The sequence below is a fragment of the Cryptomeria japonica genome, chromosome 5 (assembly GCF_030272615.1).
Source record: "Cryptomeria japonica chromosome 5, Sugi_1.0, whole genome shotgun sequence".
In the NCBI taxonomy this organism is placed as follows: domain Eukaryota; kingdom Viridiplantae; phylum Streptophyta; class Pinopsida; order Cupressales; family Cupressaceae; genus Cryptomeria; species Cryptomeria japonica.
This window is the reverse complement of record NC_081409.1, coordinates 267,427,450-267,443,090: the sequence shown is the minus strand read 5'-3', so window position 1 is coordinate 267,443,090 and position 15,641 is coordinate 267,427,450. Positions and strand designations below refer to the sequence as shown.

Genomic DNA, 15,641 nt, shown 5'->3' with positions numbered 1-15,641 from the left:
ACCCTTCGCTGTAAAAGTTTTATCACAAGTAAGTTTAATTAATTAAAATTTATCACAAGTTTATTTATAGTTTACTTTGTTTTCATAGGTTGATAGTAATTTTTTATTTTAATTTTATTAATGTATAACTTTAATTGTTTACTTTGTCTTCATAGGTTGCTAGTTCATCTGCTTCAGAAAGAAATTGGAGCACATACTCTTTCATCCACTCAGTAAAGCGCAATAGGTTGCTATCAAAAAGAGCGGAGATTTTAGTATATGTGCATTCCAACCTACGTCTTCTTTCACACAAACAACGTGACTACACACAAGGGGAAACAAAGATGTGGGATATAGAGCCAGAGCATACTGATTTGGATGCTCCTACTTCTCAGCTTCTTGCATTGACACTTGATGACTTGGAGGGCGAGCAAACTTATAGTGCAAGTGCAAGTGGCGTTGGCTCATCTAATGTCAATGTCAATGATGAGGATGAGGAGGAGGAGGAGGAGGATGAATTAGCTGATCCATTTGATGATTAAACTTTATATTGTTGAAAGTTGAAACAATGATACTTGAATATTTTGTCATTTTGATATTAAACTTGATGTATATGATGCTATTATCAATTATGGTATGATCATGATGCTATGATTACAAGTTTATGTTTGTTTTGTTGTTTATATGATGCTATGTGACATGCTAATCTTAATTCATGCTTATAGGCTGCACAAATATTAAAATATATATATATATATATATATATATATATATATATATATATAAAATTTACATGTTTTTGTACTAATGAACCCAAACAAACCCAAACCTCTTTTCAAAATTTTGCTGTACCGGCGTACCGGTTCTTTGAACCCGAACCGGTGCCCGAACCCGAACCGGCAAGCTAGGTTTTATCCTTTCTACCATATTTTTAGAGACTATTTTATTATCATACAAAACATTGCATAAAGCTATAGGTCTAAAACCTGAAATGTTCACCACTTTAGTTGCATTTGGAATTAAGAGCTATAAAAGTTTTGTTGATTTCTTTTGGCATTGTTTTTTCTGTCCTTACCTCTTCCACCACTTCAAGGAGCTCCCCTATAATAACGTCCTTGAATGTTTGATAGAATTTAATTGGAAATCCATCTAATCTTGGCATTTTGCCTTTCTTTGTATTGAACACCATTGACTACAATTCACCTTCTATATTTGGAATGTTTAGGTTTTCATTGTTTTGATCTGATATTATTTTAGGAAGGATATCTAAGACTATATATTGGGTCATCTCATCTAGAGGTTAGGCTCTAAATATCTGCTAGAAATATTGTTGGGCAATTTTCTGCATACCTTCCATAGAGTACTCCTTCCCATCTCACATAGTAAGAGCGTTGATGTAGTTATGAGCTCGTCTAGTCAGCAATAATTTATGAAAGAAGGCAGAATTTTATCACTTTGTAACAACCGAATCCTAGATACTTGCATGCACATAATTTCTTCTCTAGTTTCCCATTCTTGAAGAGAAGCTTTCAAAAGGTGTTCTTTATGAAGCATGCCATCAATGCTTCCAAAAGTTCTAAGGTTCCGATTGAGCTCTTCCAACTATTCAAGGATTTTTTGTTTTTTCTCCTTGATGTCACCGAATTCAGTCTAGTTCCAATTTTTGACCTTGAGATAGTTTAACATTTAGTAAAGGAAAACATGTCTGTTCCATACGTAGGTTTACCTTGCAATCATCATTGTTGAATGAGTTGACCTATGTTTTCATGACAGAGCCACATCAACTAGAACCAAAAAGGAGCGTGACACAAAAATGATTTACCCATGTCCAAAGATATCGGCTAGTGATTAGAACCAATGTTGTTTAGAATTTGAACCTTAGGGATGTATTCCTTTAATGACCATTCTTCTGACAAAAGGAATCATTCCATACATTCCAAGATGCATTCTAGTTCTTGTCTTTTATTGGTCCATGCCATTAACCCATAAGTATTGAGAAAATCCACTAAGTTAAGAGATTGTATGTAGCTAGCCATATTGGATGTGGTAGAATCCAAGAGTAACAATCTACCTTGTTTTTCCTATAGAGTAAGGATGGTATTGAAATCTCTACCAAGGAGGACAAGAATATCAAGAAATCAACAAATCATAGATTCTATATGTTGCCATTGCAGTAGCTTTTTCGTTGATAGCATTAGGAGCATAAACATTTATAAAGAAAAACCATTGTACATTCACTCAAGAGTAAGCATGTAGAAGAAAAATTGAATAATGTTGAGTATCAAGAGATATTGCTCAATATTCATTCATGATGATCTACCAAGTCTACAAGTGCAAGTCGAGGTGTCATCCCAGTCACTACTCCACCAAATCAAGGAGGTCCACATTAGTACATCCAAATTCACTGAACCAAACTCATCATATGGATGGTGCAAACTCCAATGTACCTACCCCCACTATCTATTGGTCGAATGTTCCAGAGATGACATGTGTCAAAGCGTTGTAATTATTTCATTGGCTAGAATAAAGTTTGTTGTAACAAACCCTAATTAGGGTTTTATTGTAAAATCTCGTCCATTGATCTCAAATCCATCTGAGCCATTCATTGTAAAATGAGCTCTCTATTTAAAGCTCAAGCTCTTCATTTGTAAAGGTTAATAGTAATAGAAGAGTTAATAGCTCAAGAATAGTAGAGTGAATAGTAATTAGAATAGAAGTTAGATTAGGAGAAGGCAAAGATTGTTGCCAAAACCTTGTTGTAAAGAACAATTGATTTCATTGAAGTTATGGTGAATTTGTTTTGTTACTTCAACAACTTGCATGTCTTTACTTCTCAATTTACTTTCATGTTGATTAGATTGAATGGAAAAATTTGTTGAATGCATTTGGGTGGAATCCGTTTAGTCCATACCACTAGCGTCTTGCTGATTGTAAGTGTGCCTTGCGTGGTCAACTGGAGTGATGTGAGCTTAACTTCAAATTGTTATATATCCGTTGTTTATGCATTAACTTGAATGCTAATCAATGTTTGATGATAGTGATTTGAACATCTCTGAATTATCCCTTAGAAGATTGCGCTGCGTTTGTGTCAAATTGTTCAGTTTGATGGCGAGTCCTCGCCCAGTAGGATTCCATCGATTCATTCACTCTTCTCTTGCATTCGTAGGATTAGAGTAGACTCCCTAAACCCCATGCCTTTTGCTCTTTCTTTATTCTCCAAGCAAGTTGATAGAATCTAAGTTCCAGTGATTCAAGCATTCAACAATTCAGCATAAGTCCCCTTGTGATTCCAGCATAATCACATCAAATCATTGAGCTTATCCACACTTCATTACCTGACATTCATGAACCTTGGAGTTATCTCAAGTGATCCTTAAGCTAATCTTCAGCATTTGAGTAACTTTGTTTAAGAGAGGATAAGATACTTTTGGGTATTTTATTCTATTTTTGCATGTGCATAAAAAACACATTAACAGGGTCCAAAAGGAAAAATTTACATGGCCCAAAAAATTAAAAATGTTGACCAAAACTGTGAGAAGCTTGTGAAAGTTCTTTGGGAATAAAGACAATATATTTTTTGATGGTTTTGAAATTATGTGTTGAAAGTTATTGAAAATCAATAGACTACAAAACAAACACCTGGACCCTAGTTGTGCAAAAAATAGAGCTTTAGCCATGCCACCAAGAAGTGGAGATTTTCGGGATTAAAAATGGTAAACATTTGAGAGTGAATATTTTAAGCCCTTGGAGAAATGTGTAGGTAGAAATCCATTAACCCTCATGCACACAAAAAAAAAAGTACAAAAATCGCATGACCTTCAAATTTTTTTGTGTCATTGACAATCACTAGAATTCTAAACTACCATGTGACCTTGGATACTCAAGTTGTTTTTTCTAAAACCCTAACTAGTAGCATGACCTCAAGAACTCAAGGAGTTGTTTTAAAAAAAACCCTAATCCGTTGAGTGACCTCTAAAATTCATGATGTTTTTTCCTATAACCATAAGCTATTGTGCAACCTTTGAATTTGGAGTCAGTTTTTTTGAAACAACATGATTTCTGAGTAAGAAATCTAAAAATTGTTTTGGTAAAAACCCATGCGAAAAAAAAACCACGCAATTTTACCAAATGAGGCTCACTATTTTTGTGTTTCATTTTGCCTTCCAAATTTCTATTTGAGTATCATGGCAAAAACTGCATGTTCTTGACTTAATTTTTCAGTCTTCATGGTGAGAGCTTTCTATGAAAATGGGATTTTGGGCATTTTTTTGCACGTTAGTAACACCACAAATGACTTAAAAGTTCAAAACTTGTATTCAAGAGTCCTTTCTGAAATGTGATCTTGATTTGGTTGATTCCTCATTAACCTTGTGAAACTACATTGCTTGCTTTGTGTTAACACATAGATGCTTATAGTAGACTACTCTAGAGGGGTTTTTAGTCCAACACATTGCAAGGTCGCCATTATTGGTTATGAATCTAGTGGAATCAGAACTGTTGTTTCCAATTTACCTAAGGAAGCCAGCTGCAAACCACCATGGAACAAAGAACATAATTATTAATGGAGTTGATAATTATTTTGTTGAGGTAATAATTGTCAATAGAATCCAAAGAAGTTAGCCCTTTACTAAATATTTGGGTCTTCATACTAATGTTCACTTCTTATTATTCTTCGATATTCCATGATGAAAGTGCACCCCTGATATGTATGTGTTAGATGACTGAAATTCTTGTTTATTGAATGTGAAATTGTTTTACCATCATCAAGCCAATATTTGGTGGTCACAAGATCAGCTAATTAATTATTTACCGAGTTCCTTGCAATAAATTTATCCCCGCACCTTACTAATAGAATCCAACGAAGTTAGCCCTTTGCTAAATGTGTGGGTCTTCATACTGATGTTCACTTCTTAATACTCTTCGATATTCCATGATAAAATTGCATGTAATGTCCCTCCTAGTTATGTATTAATCTTCCTGTCAAAACCGAAGTTAGAAGAAGATAAAATGGACAATATATATATATATATATATATATATATATATATATATATATAATGTAGTTAACAAATTTTGATTTAAAGAATTAACAAGTACATGGGGCGAAGTCTCAAGTTATGTCCCCAGGTCGGGTTTCATACACTCAGGCCCTCTAGCTTGGAGAATATAGGATCCATCCAAAGCGACCCTAGCATATTGACCGTCTTCCCATGGAGAACTACTCCCAACACTCCTCTTGGAACCATACATGGATCCAAGTCTACCAGGGAGGATCGATAGATAATCGATTCCCGTCTTGGATGTTACATCTTACATCCAAGCCTACCAAGGAAGAACGTCATATGTTCCATTCCTGTCTTGGATGATACATCTTATCTCCAAGTCTACCAGGGAGGATCATCAATGACCACGTCCCGACTGGGATGAGGCATTCCTACATCCAAGCCTACCACATATGCATATGATTAATCAGTATATACTGCCTACCAGAGATTATAATAATCCTGAAATTGGACTAAGAGAATTATGTCAATTCCCCTTAGTCCCCATAATTCATTTAATAATATCATATTACTATTTGTCAAGTAATCATCATTAACATTTATAGCTTCATAACATTTCCTAATAGCTTATTCAATATTGTGATCATCTGCTTACATCTTTGACTCTAAAATGTTCATTAATATATTTATATATATATGAGTGTGTATACACACACACACACACACACACACACACACACACACACACACACACACACACACATATATATATATATATATAATTCTCCATCTTACACAGATGGCAGGAATCATATATATATATACTGTGTGTGTGTGTGTACATCCACATACATACCAAACTGTATTAACAATTCTTTTACTGCGTTATCATTAATTCCCTACAAGACAGAACTTAATTATTGTCCCTATTCACCTCTATAATCTTTTACAGACTTAGACTCCCGAATTATTAATATTCTACTCACCTCAAAATTCAGTGCTGTGCTGCTTTGTCAGTTTGACTTCCACCGTGTATGCTCTGCCGACTTCCCTTTTCTTTCCTTTTTTTCCGTCCCCTTCTCTGCAAGCATTATCGGGTTATTCGTACCCATGGTAGGGAAGGGTTGTGTCCCACCACGGGGTCCCTTCCGCAGGAAAGGGTGTGATGGTGGTCACAGCCCCAGAGCTGCGATCCCCATCCCACCACTTCCCACGGGGTGGGAAATAAAAATAGTTGTTTTCGTATTATTAATATATTACTTCTTTATTAATATATTAACATTATTTTAATGTATTACTTCCACATTTAATATATTACTAATAAACTTATTAATATATATTATCATCATTATTAGTGTATTCTTTAGCATTTACATTAATAAAATTATTGATGCCAATTATCATTAATATATTCATATATATATTATCACTGATAATAAGCTTGTAAATTTCAATGAATGCATTTATAAAATAGAGATTAATTTTTATGATTCCTAAGAAAGTCTTACATCATGTGATATAATCGAGGGTTATCACATTGCACCCCTGCCATGCACATGTTAGGTGACTGAAATTCTTGTATATTGAATGCCAAGTTGGTTTATCATCATCAAGCCAATATTTGTGGTCACAATGTCAGTTAATTGAATCTTTCACCAAGTTCTTCCTTGCAATAAATTAATCCCTAAGATAAAGTGCACCAACTTAGGTTGTCCCCCTTTATCAACAAGACTTCAGATTTAAAAGTTGGTCCTTATTCATTGCTTGAACATTTATTGGCATTGGTAACCGATTTCAGGGAGAATGCCCAAGATTGACTTTGCAAATTGTAAAATTGGTTATTTTAACTGTTCATACTTGTTTGCAATTTGTGTTGCATGCCATGCACCACACATTTTGTCTTTTTTTGCCTTTTCTTTTAGGTGTTTAAACTTTAGATGTGCTCATCGTGTCCTTTCTTAGCATTGATATGGATGTAGGCTTTGGCAAACTTCAGTACTATTATTAGTATCACTTAATGTATCTGTTGCATTCACCTTATCTTCACTTTTTAAATTCAAGGCTGTCATCGGCATTATGTTGTTGGTGGTACCATCTTGACCTTCATGTAGTACTTTGGCCATAATTGCTCATTCACCAACCTTTCTTCAATCCATCTGTTGAAAGATTCTCTAAGTTGGAAATTGGCTCCTTAAACCTTTCGTATCATACACTGACTGTCATCTTTTCTGCTTGGTATTAAAGATTTCTGCAACAATCTTGTTATCCCTCAATGATTGAATTAGTTTTCAAATTTAATTCTCCACTTAGGCCATGTATCAATCATTGTCTACTGTTGATTTTTCTGTAGCCGTTGTGTTTGGCAGCTGTTCTCCTCCATCAGGACACACTCTCCGAATATGGTGCAGTAGTCAGTTTTTAAGTTTTTGTTTTATCTTTGTTAATTTTAGTACTTTCAGATTGAATAAAACTCAGAAAATCAGAATTAGTTTTAACTAGGTTAATTAAATTTATTGTTTTCCAGATTTAAGCATAGTAAAGGAAATGAATGCATAAAGACAAAACACGGTTACCCTGGGAAAACCTCCTAGGAGGAAAAACCCAGCCAGAAAAGATCCTCAGATCTGATTATGGTTTTGAATTCAACTGATAATTACACACTTATCTGGAGTATAGATGTTGCAGTCACAAGGAAGATGACATAGAAGTCTACACAATTAGTTTGCTAATGGAGATCATGATTTGCAGTCCTCCTAATCAGACTTGCTGTGTGTAACAAGGGTAGCAGCACCTTTCAAGTAGTTCACAGTCCTTCTATAGGGTTTGTTTGGGCCTTAATGGAGTTCACTATCTCTTGGTGGTGATCTGCTGCCTTTGATGAAGTTCGCTGTTATCAACTGCCTTGAATATATATTTCGCTTCCTTAGAATATATTTCGCACCTTCTTGCAAAATTGAATGAATGATGTTATGTGAAGTATATGCTTTATTTATAGGAGTAGTAATACTTCTTAATCATGTCGGCCTTCTTTGCAAATTAAGCATATTAATTTATTTAATTCCTTTTAAGCGAATTGGATAGGGTCGGCCCTATCATGGAGGCGAGTTGGGTTTGGATGTAGCGTGGAGACCTTTTAGGTGGAGCCGAGAGGTATTGGGCCTGGCCCTATATGTTGGAGGCGGATTCCAATGTTGCCCAAGGCAATTGGAATCCGCCAGCCCTAATTACAAACAACAATCTTTTCCTTTCTTTATCTGGCCACAGATCTCTTGTGTTTTTAAGGGTATGCTGTTTTCTTTTTCTTATATTTAGATTCAATTCTAAATTCTGAGAGAAGCTGAGAGAAGCTGCTATTCTTCTTAGTATAAGGTGCTTTAGTTGCTTTTTTGCTTTAGATTCTTCTTCTAGCCTAGGCAGTATCCTGAACTGGGGAATTTTATTGTGAATCATGGAGTTCTCTTGTTGTATAAAAGAGACCTAGGACACACCATCGAAAGAACAGAGATAGAGACAGCAGACAGAGAGTGCATATTTGAGTGTTGAATTTGTACAGTGTAATTCTTCCAGTTTTAATGAAAAGGTGGATGCAGTTTCAAGAGTTCAGATTTGTGAGTAATTGCTGTTCATATTTTGAATTTTAAGCGGTATGTGTTTGTAGATTAGCATACTTAGATCTGCTTTTTTAATTAGAATTTTTCATTTTCTGATACTTTGCAGCTAGGATTCATTTTCTCTGTGCACATGATACTTTCGCTTGACATGATACTTTCGCTTGTAATTTCAGACGAGGTCTTGGTTGGCATCTGCTGAACTTTGGTAGTTTTTGTCTATCTTGGGTATCAGATTTGCCTTGATGCTTTGGTTTTCCAAGTTTTATAACCCTTATCTGATTAAACTAGCTCTGCCTGGCTTAATTTCATCTTTTAACCTACAACCCTTGTCTTCTTTGGTAGAACTGGCTGATCTGTACTTTAGCTAGTATCTTTTGTCAACTTGACCATTAGTTGTCAAAATAGTAACACCCATTGTAATGTCAAATAAGGTCTTGGTTAACTTCTTCTGTGAGCTCTGGAATTTTTTGTCTTGTTGAGTGTTGGGATCACATGCTTTTTTTGGCAATCACAATGGCCTCAGTGATGAAGTTGTATAACCCTTCTCAGATTCTCTGATTAAACTAGTTTTTCCTAGCTTCCATTCCTCTTTAAACCTACAAATCTTGTCTCTTCTTATAGAATTGGTCTGTCTGTAATTGTTTTGGTTCCTTATCAGTTCTCCATTCCATAATCTCTCAGGAAAAATTAAAGCCTTACAACTTCATACTCTAAGTTGATGCTTAATATCTTGTTTTCTTCACTTCCAATCCTTCCCTTTCCTTTGATAGCCCTTTGATCGTGGAGCTACCCTCATTGTTGTTGAATCTCTCCTCTTCCTTTTCCTTATTACCCACAATCTTTTTATTGTTAGACTTACATTCATAATTGTTGGTTTTCCTTTCCTTAACAACAATCCTTCCCTTGTCATTGACCTTGTTATTTTTCTGAGTCCAAATGTTTTTTTCTTTCCATCTTTGGATTTAATATAGTTTTTTTTTTTTTTAATGTATTCTCAATTTTTGCCATATCAGGAATCACAAAATCTTCTTCAGCTGTCTATGTTAAACACTGCCAAATTTTGGTTCTTTTTCTGCTTTTGCAGTCTTTTTTGACCATGTCATTCCTCTTTGGACTTGTTTATATAGGGGTACATGTGTAAGTTATTATCAGTTATGAACACAAAACTTATTAACTCCTTTGATGAAATTGCTCTCTTTTCTTGTTTTCTTGGTTTTTTGTTAGACAGTCTTGGTATCAGTTTTGAATTCGATGTCTCTCAGCTTCTAGTTATTCTATTTCTATGCCCTATGAAGTCCATGCAGCAGGAAGCCAGATGTTGGTAATTTAACTAGTATTTGCTTGATAGGTTCATTTGATATGAGATTGTCTTACCTAGTATGGTATGAAAACTAAGAAAGAGATCCTTTCAGGATAAGGAATACTTTGAAATTACTATTTGTAATTTCCATTCTATATTCGAATATAATGATATACGTGTATATGGAACCCTTTTCAGCCAGCAGGAATTATTATAAAGACTTTAGTACCATGTTTATGGAGTACAAGTATTTGTTTTCTGTTCTAGTAAGTGGAAAAATCTTGAAGGGAATACTTTTTTTTAAGGATTAAAGGCATTTCTCTTTTTCTTTGAAAATAATATGTCTAGAGGAGAGGAGATGATTATTATAAACACAGTTCAAATTGTTTCATTAGTTATGATGATATATTACAAATAACTCTTTTATCCTAAATGATAACTTGAATCCTCTAGGGTTGTTGCCCTTTGTTGTTTGACAATTTTGTTATGAAGCTTACTCACTTGCTGCCATTACTATATTTATGTTTACCTCCAACATTTGAAGTTCTCTTTCTGAATACTTTGTGTTTCTAAGTTATTTAAGTATTGAATTTATGTTTTGTGACTATGCTCTAATGGAGATTTTACTTACAAAGAGAGTTTCTTTTTGTTTTTGTAGTTTCTTGAGAACCAAGGTGTCCTACTAAACGTAACATCAGAGAATGCAATTGAGGTAAGTCTTCTTCTCACTTACATTACATGAAAGAGTTTAAGGCAACTAGATAAACTTTGAATTCTTTTCTTATCATACATATACCTACTATTATGTCGCCTTCTCATACCTGAAAAATATAAATAAGAGCTCTTCATAAAGCAATCACTAGATCTTGGATTTTCTTATTGAATTGGTCTTTTAATTCTCCTCAAAATGGAATACAAAAATGGCACACTTTGTATATACAATAATGAATTAATTTGTGGTGCTGGGTCGTTTATTCAAAGCTAAGACACATTTTATAGTTGAGAGATTAGAAGGTATGCAACCTTTGTCAAGCACAATAAACAATGAACTGACTTAGAAGAAAAGGATAGGCACAAAGAACCCAAAAGGAAGCTAGGATAACAGAGAATAGACTCTAGGGAATGAGAACACAAAAGAACTTGAAACTATACAAACTGAGAACCCCCAATAAACTAGAAAAGGCCATCACTTCCATTTGGCTAAGCCCTTCCTTTTGCTCTTGGTAGAAAGGGCATCCATGGACCATTGAGATCCATTATCAACAGTATCCCTATCTTCGATCCATAAATTCTCTGCTTCAGATTTTTGTCCTTTCTTCTAATATTTGGTTTTGGGATGCAACTTGTAGTTTGGGCAATGGAGCATTTCCTTAATGGGACAACCACATCAACATGGTCATTGAAATCTAGAAACTTTGCCTCGAGATCTTCCATAAAAGGAAAAATACCCTCTATGTGATGTCCTCACTTTGAAATAGAATTTAATGGCAAATAATAATAATATTAGTAAAATTCAAAAGAATAATAAATAAAATTAAAATTTAAAATATAAAAGAATATAATTAAAATTTAAATAAGTCAATGAATGGTCAAAAGATATGGAATGAAAAGTTGTGACTTACTCAAACATGAGATATAAAAGGGAGAAGAGAACCTCATTAGAGAGGGGATGATTTGGGAATCATAAGTGCAGATCAGATTTAAATAAGAAGTGCAGATCTGATTGTGAAAGGTTGTGTCCCTTTCAAAGGGCAGAAATAATGAAGAGTTGCGCTCTTTCAAATGGTGCTAATGGTGAAATGGTGTGTCTCTTGCCAAAGGGCATACATGATGAAGAGATGTGACCTCTCCCTCAGTCACATTGAGAGATATAAATGAAAGGAATCAAAAGCCTCTAGTGACATCACCATAGATCAGATCAGATCAGATCAGAACTGTTATTAAGTTACAGGCAGTAACATCTTTGTTCTGGATGGTATGCATGGGGATGTGCTGAATATGTATGCTTAACATATGAAGCCTGATAATGTTCTTATGCAGAATTTATTAGTAATATTAATATAGACTGCAATATGTATTACAGTTGTACTTAATTTCATATACATTAATAATAAATGAGTAGTTAGTATACTCATAGCCTAATCCTTGTTTTTTTGCTAATACCTATGCTAGGATTGGATGTGGAATTGTTAGGGAAGGGCGATATTAATACCTCGCAAGGTAGATAAGACCTGCAGTGGAATGGACATGTGCTACATCATACAAAGGCAATGGATAAGGCCTACGGTGGAATAGGCATGTGCTAAATCATACAAAGACAATGGATAAGGCTTGGGTGGAATGGGCATATGTTACATCATACAAAGGCACTACTTGTGGAGGATGGTTTTTTGGCACCCTAACAAAGATACTTCGCAATCTCCACTAAGCTTGATCATTAGGATTGATTAGGGATTAGACCGGGCTATGTTGATTATCCCTTGTACGATATATACTAATTGTTCCCCTAGAGCTAACAAATGCATAATAAAATATAATAAGTATGATGAGTTGTGTTTAATTATTTGAAAATTCAAAATAGGCTATCTCCTAATAGGGGACCTTACACTCTATGTCTAAACAAGTGGCCTCCCGCTCAACAAGTTGATTAATTCCAAAAAAATCTTTTGTAGGAGGGTTATGAGAGTGGGGAAGTTTTGCAGAGATCGTGATATCTATTAAAATCGTAGGTTTAGGCCTTGTCTCCATTAGAGATTCCATGGACTTACCCTGATTATGCTAGATGAAATCCACGTTTGGGGAGCCAAACTTCTTAATCCATTTTTTGAGTTAGATCTTCCTTGATCCTAGCAATTTAAATTATTTAATTGAAGAGAAACCAGTGATTTTATGTCCAATCACGTTGGATCAAATCCATCTAAATGGAAGGTTTTCATAGTTTAAGAATTGAGTCCACGTGTCAAAAGAGGAATGAATTGTGATAGAATGAGGTACAAGCTGTTGATACATGACAGCTTCGGTAAGATAAATGATTGAATGAGAGACTTCGGTAAGATAAATGATTGAATGAGAGATAAATGAAGTCTCTCATTCAATCATCTATCTCATCGATAGACTATAATAGATTTCACTTATTATTCTTTTGTTCTATCATCTGATATTACTATTATAATTGCTCTACTTATATATATGGTGCATTATCGGTTTTTTTAAGATTATAATCATACAAACTGATGTTAAATTTATGATCATGCTAGGATCGTATTTCACTATCTGTGTTAATATATAAACATTGCAATCTAACAATAAACAGTAATTTTGATATCCCTATTGTTATCGGGCTTCATTGTTAATGCTACCGATTAGTTATTGGGCTTCATTGCTAATGCCACTGATTAGCTATCGGACTTCATTGTTACACATTGACACCGATTAATATCGGCATTAGATTGGTTACGTATTGCAAATGAAAAGGCACGATCAAGTGGCATCTTGATCGGCCATGTCTAATAGACATGTCCGATCAAGGTGTCACTTGATCGTCCCTATTTTTTTATATATACCGATTAATGATAAATGGAGAAGACATCGAAATTATTAATGCTCTATCTCCACCTGCAATACACAGAATATAATTAATCACCAGAACAATTATATTGTGATAAACATTTACATTGAAATACAACAACATTATATATATACCTTGATCATTGAATTGGAATTTGAAAAATATTTACATGGTATCAGAGCGCCGATAGATCGAACCCGCGTCTTTCAAATTTGTGAAAAATTCAAGTCAAGAATATATCTAACATTGCATTTCTCCAAATGGCCAACACTATTAGATTTGAGGATAGGCTTGAAGGAGGTGACAATTTCTCAGCATGGAAGTTCAGAATTAAGATGATTTTAAGAGAGAATAAAGTTGAATCATTTGTAAAAGCTGAATCTAAAGAACCTGAGAATGAACCTGACAAAACGACATGGATCGAAGGCAATGAAAAGGCCATAAAAATCATAGTTGATGGGGTGAGGAATAATATTATGCCTATCATAAAGAAACATGAGACGGCCTACCATATGTTCAAAGCACATGAAAATGCATTTGAGATATCCAATGCAAGTAGAACCTTGGCCTTAAAAAGAGAAATAAATCATATAAGTATGATCAAAGGGGAGTCAGTCAATGCCTACTTCATGCGGATATCAGCCCTAAGGGATGAACTAGCAACACTTGGATATGAGATCCAAAGCAAAGAGTTAACACTCATTGCCCTAGATGGGTTGCCTAGTATATGGGAAATGTTCGTCCAAGGTATTAGTGCAAGGGCTAAATATCCAAAATTTGAGAGGCTAAGAGCAGATTGTCTTCAAGAAGAGTCAAGGTTAAATAAGAAAGGGATCAAACAAAAGAATATAGATGAAGATCTCCAAGTCCTAAATACGAACTTCAATAAGAAAAGCAAGAAGAAACAATTTAAGAAGAGCAAAGGTCGTTAAGGCAAGAATACCTCCAAGAAGGATCTCTCCCATATTCAATGTTACAGGTGTGACAAATTCGGGCACTATGTTGCTAAATGTCCTGAAAGGGCTAAACAACAAGCTACATTTGCCAAAGCTGGAAAATCAAAGGGAGAAGATGACTCTGAGAAATATGTACTCTACTCAACACTTTCAAACCAAGCATCAAACAAAGCTAACTCATGGTTGATCGTCAGTGGCTCATCCAGACATATTACAGGGTTTAAAGAACTCCATGATAGAGGAGACTGATGAGGAAGTGACAATCGGGATGACTCTGCACATCCGGTCAGAGGAATTGGAACCTACACCATCAGACTGAAGTCAGGCTTATCATTACAACTTACAGGAGTACTATATGTCCTAGGCATCAAGAGGAATCTAGTCTCCATCTTAGCACTAGAGGATAATGGGTATAGGGTGACCTTCATGGACAACAAAGTATTGGCTTGGCCAAAGAATTCGTCCATTAAGAAAGCCAAAACCATTGGTCAAAGACAAGGCTACCTGTATGAGCTGTGCACAGAGCCCAACCTAGCCCTAATCCATGAAGGTGCAGATGCTAATGAAGTTTGGCATAGAAGACTAGGGCACCTGAATTTCAGAGCTTTATCATCTATGGAAAACCTTGTCATAGGTTTACCCAAGTTAAAGCAGTATCATTCAGGGGCATGCAAGGGATGTGCCCTAGGTAAAAATACCAAGGGTTCTTTTCAAAATAGTACTAGGAAAACAAGTAATGTTTTAGAATTAGTCCACTCTGATGTATGTAGACCTATGTCTGTGCCCTCTTTAGGAGGATTTTTGTATTATGTAATATTTGTGGATGACTACTCTAGAAAGACTTGGATCTACTTTCTGAAATGTAAAGAATCAGAAGAGATCCTTAATAGGTTCAAAGAATTTAAATCACTAACAGAAAACTCCTCAGGAAATAAAGTTAAAACCTTAAGAACTGACAATGGGGGGGAATACACCTCAGATTTGTTTAAGGATTTTTGTAAAAATGTTGGGATTAAGAGGGAGCTTACTATACCTTATAATCCTCAACAAAATGGGGTAGCTGAGAGGAAAAATAGGACAATTGTAGAAGCTAGCAAAGCTATGCTCCTTGATCAAAACCTAAATACCAATCTTTGGGCAGAAGCCACCAGCACTGTCGTGTATATGCAAAATAGATGTCCTCACTCTCATATTGAAGACAAAACCCCTGAGGAAGTTTTTACT

At 35.0% G+C, this 15,641-nt stretch overlaps 1 protein-coding gene across 5 annotated transcripts in view; it reads left to right on the top strand.

Annotated features, from left to right (window-relative positions):
- LOC131035216 (uncharacterized) overlaps nucleotides 1–15,641 on the top strand; it is a 324,651-nt gene that overhangs the window by 22,838 nt on the left and 286,172 nt on the right. For all 5 annotated transcript variants that reach the window (XM_057966868.2, XM_057966870.2, XM_057966869.2 and 2 more), the window contains exon 4: nucleotides 10,552–10,605. In XM_057966868.2, the coding sequence (XP_057822851.2) occupies nucleotides 10,552–10,605 (54 nt within the window). The remainder of the gene's footprint in view (nucleotides 1–10,551; nucleotides 10,606–15,641) is intronic.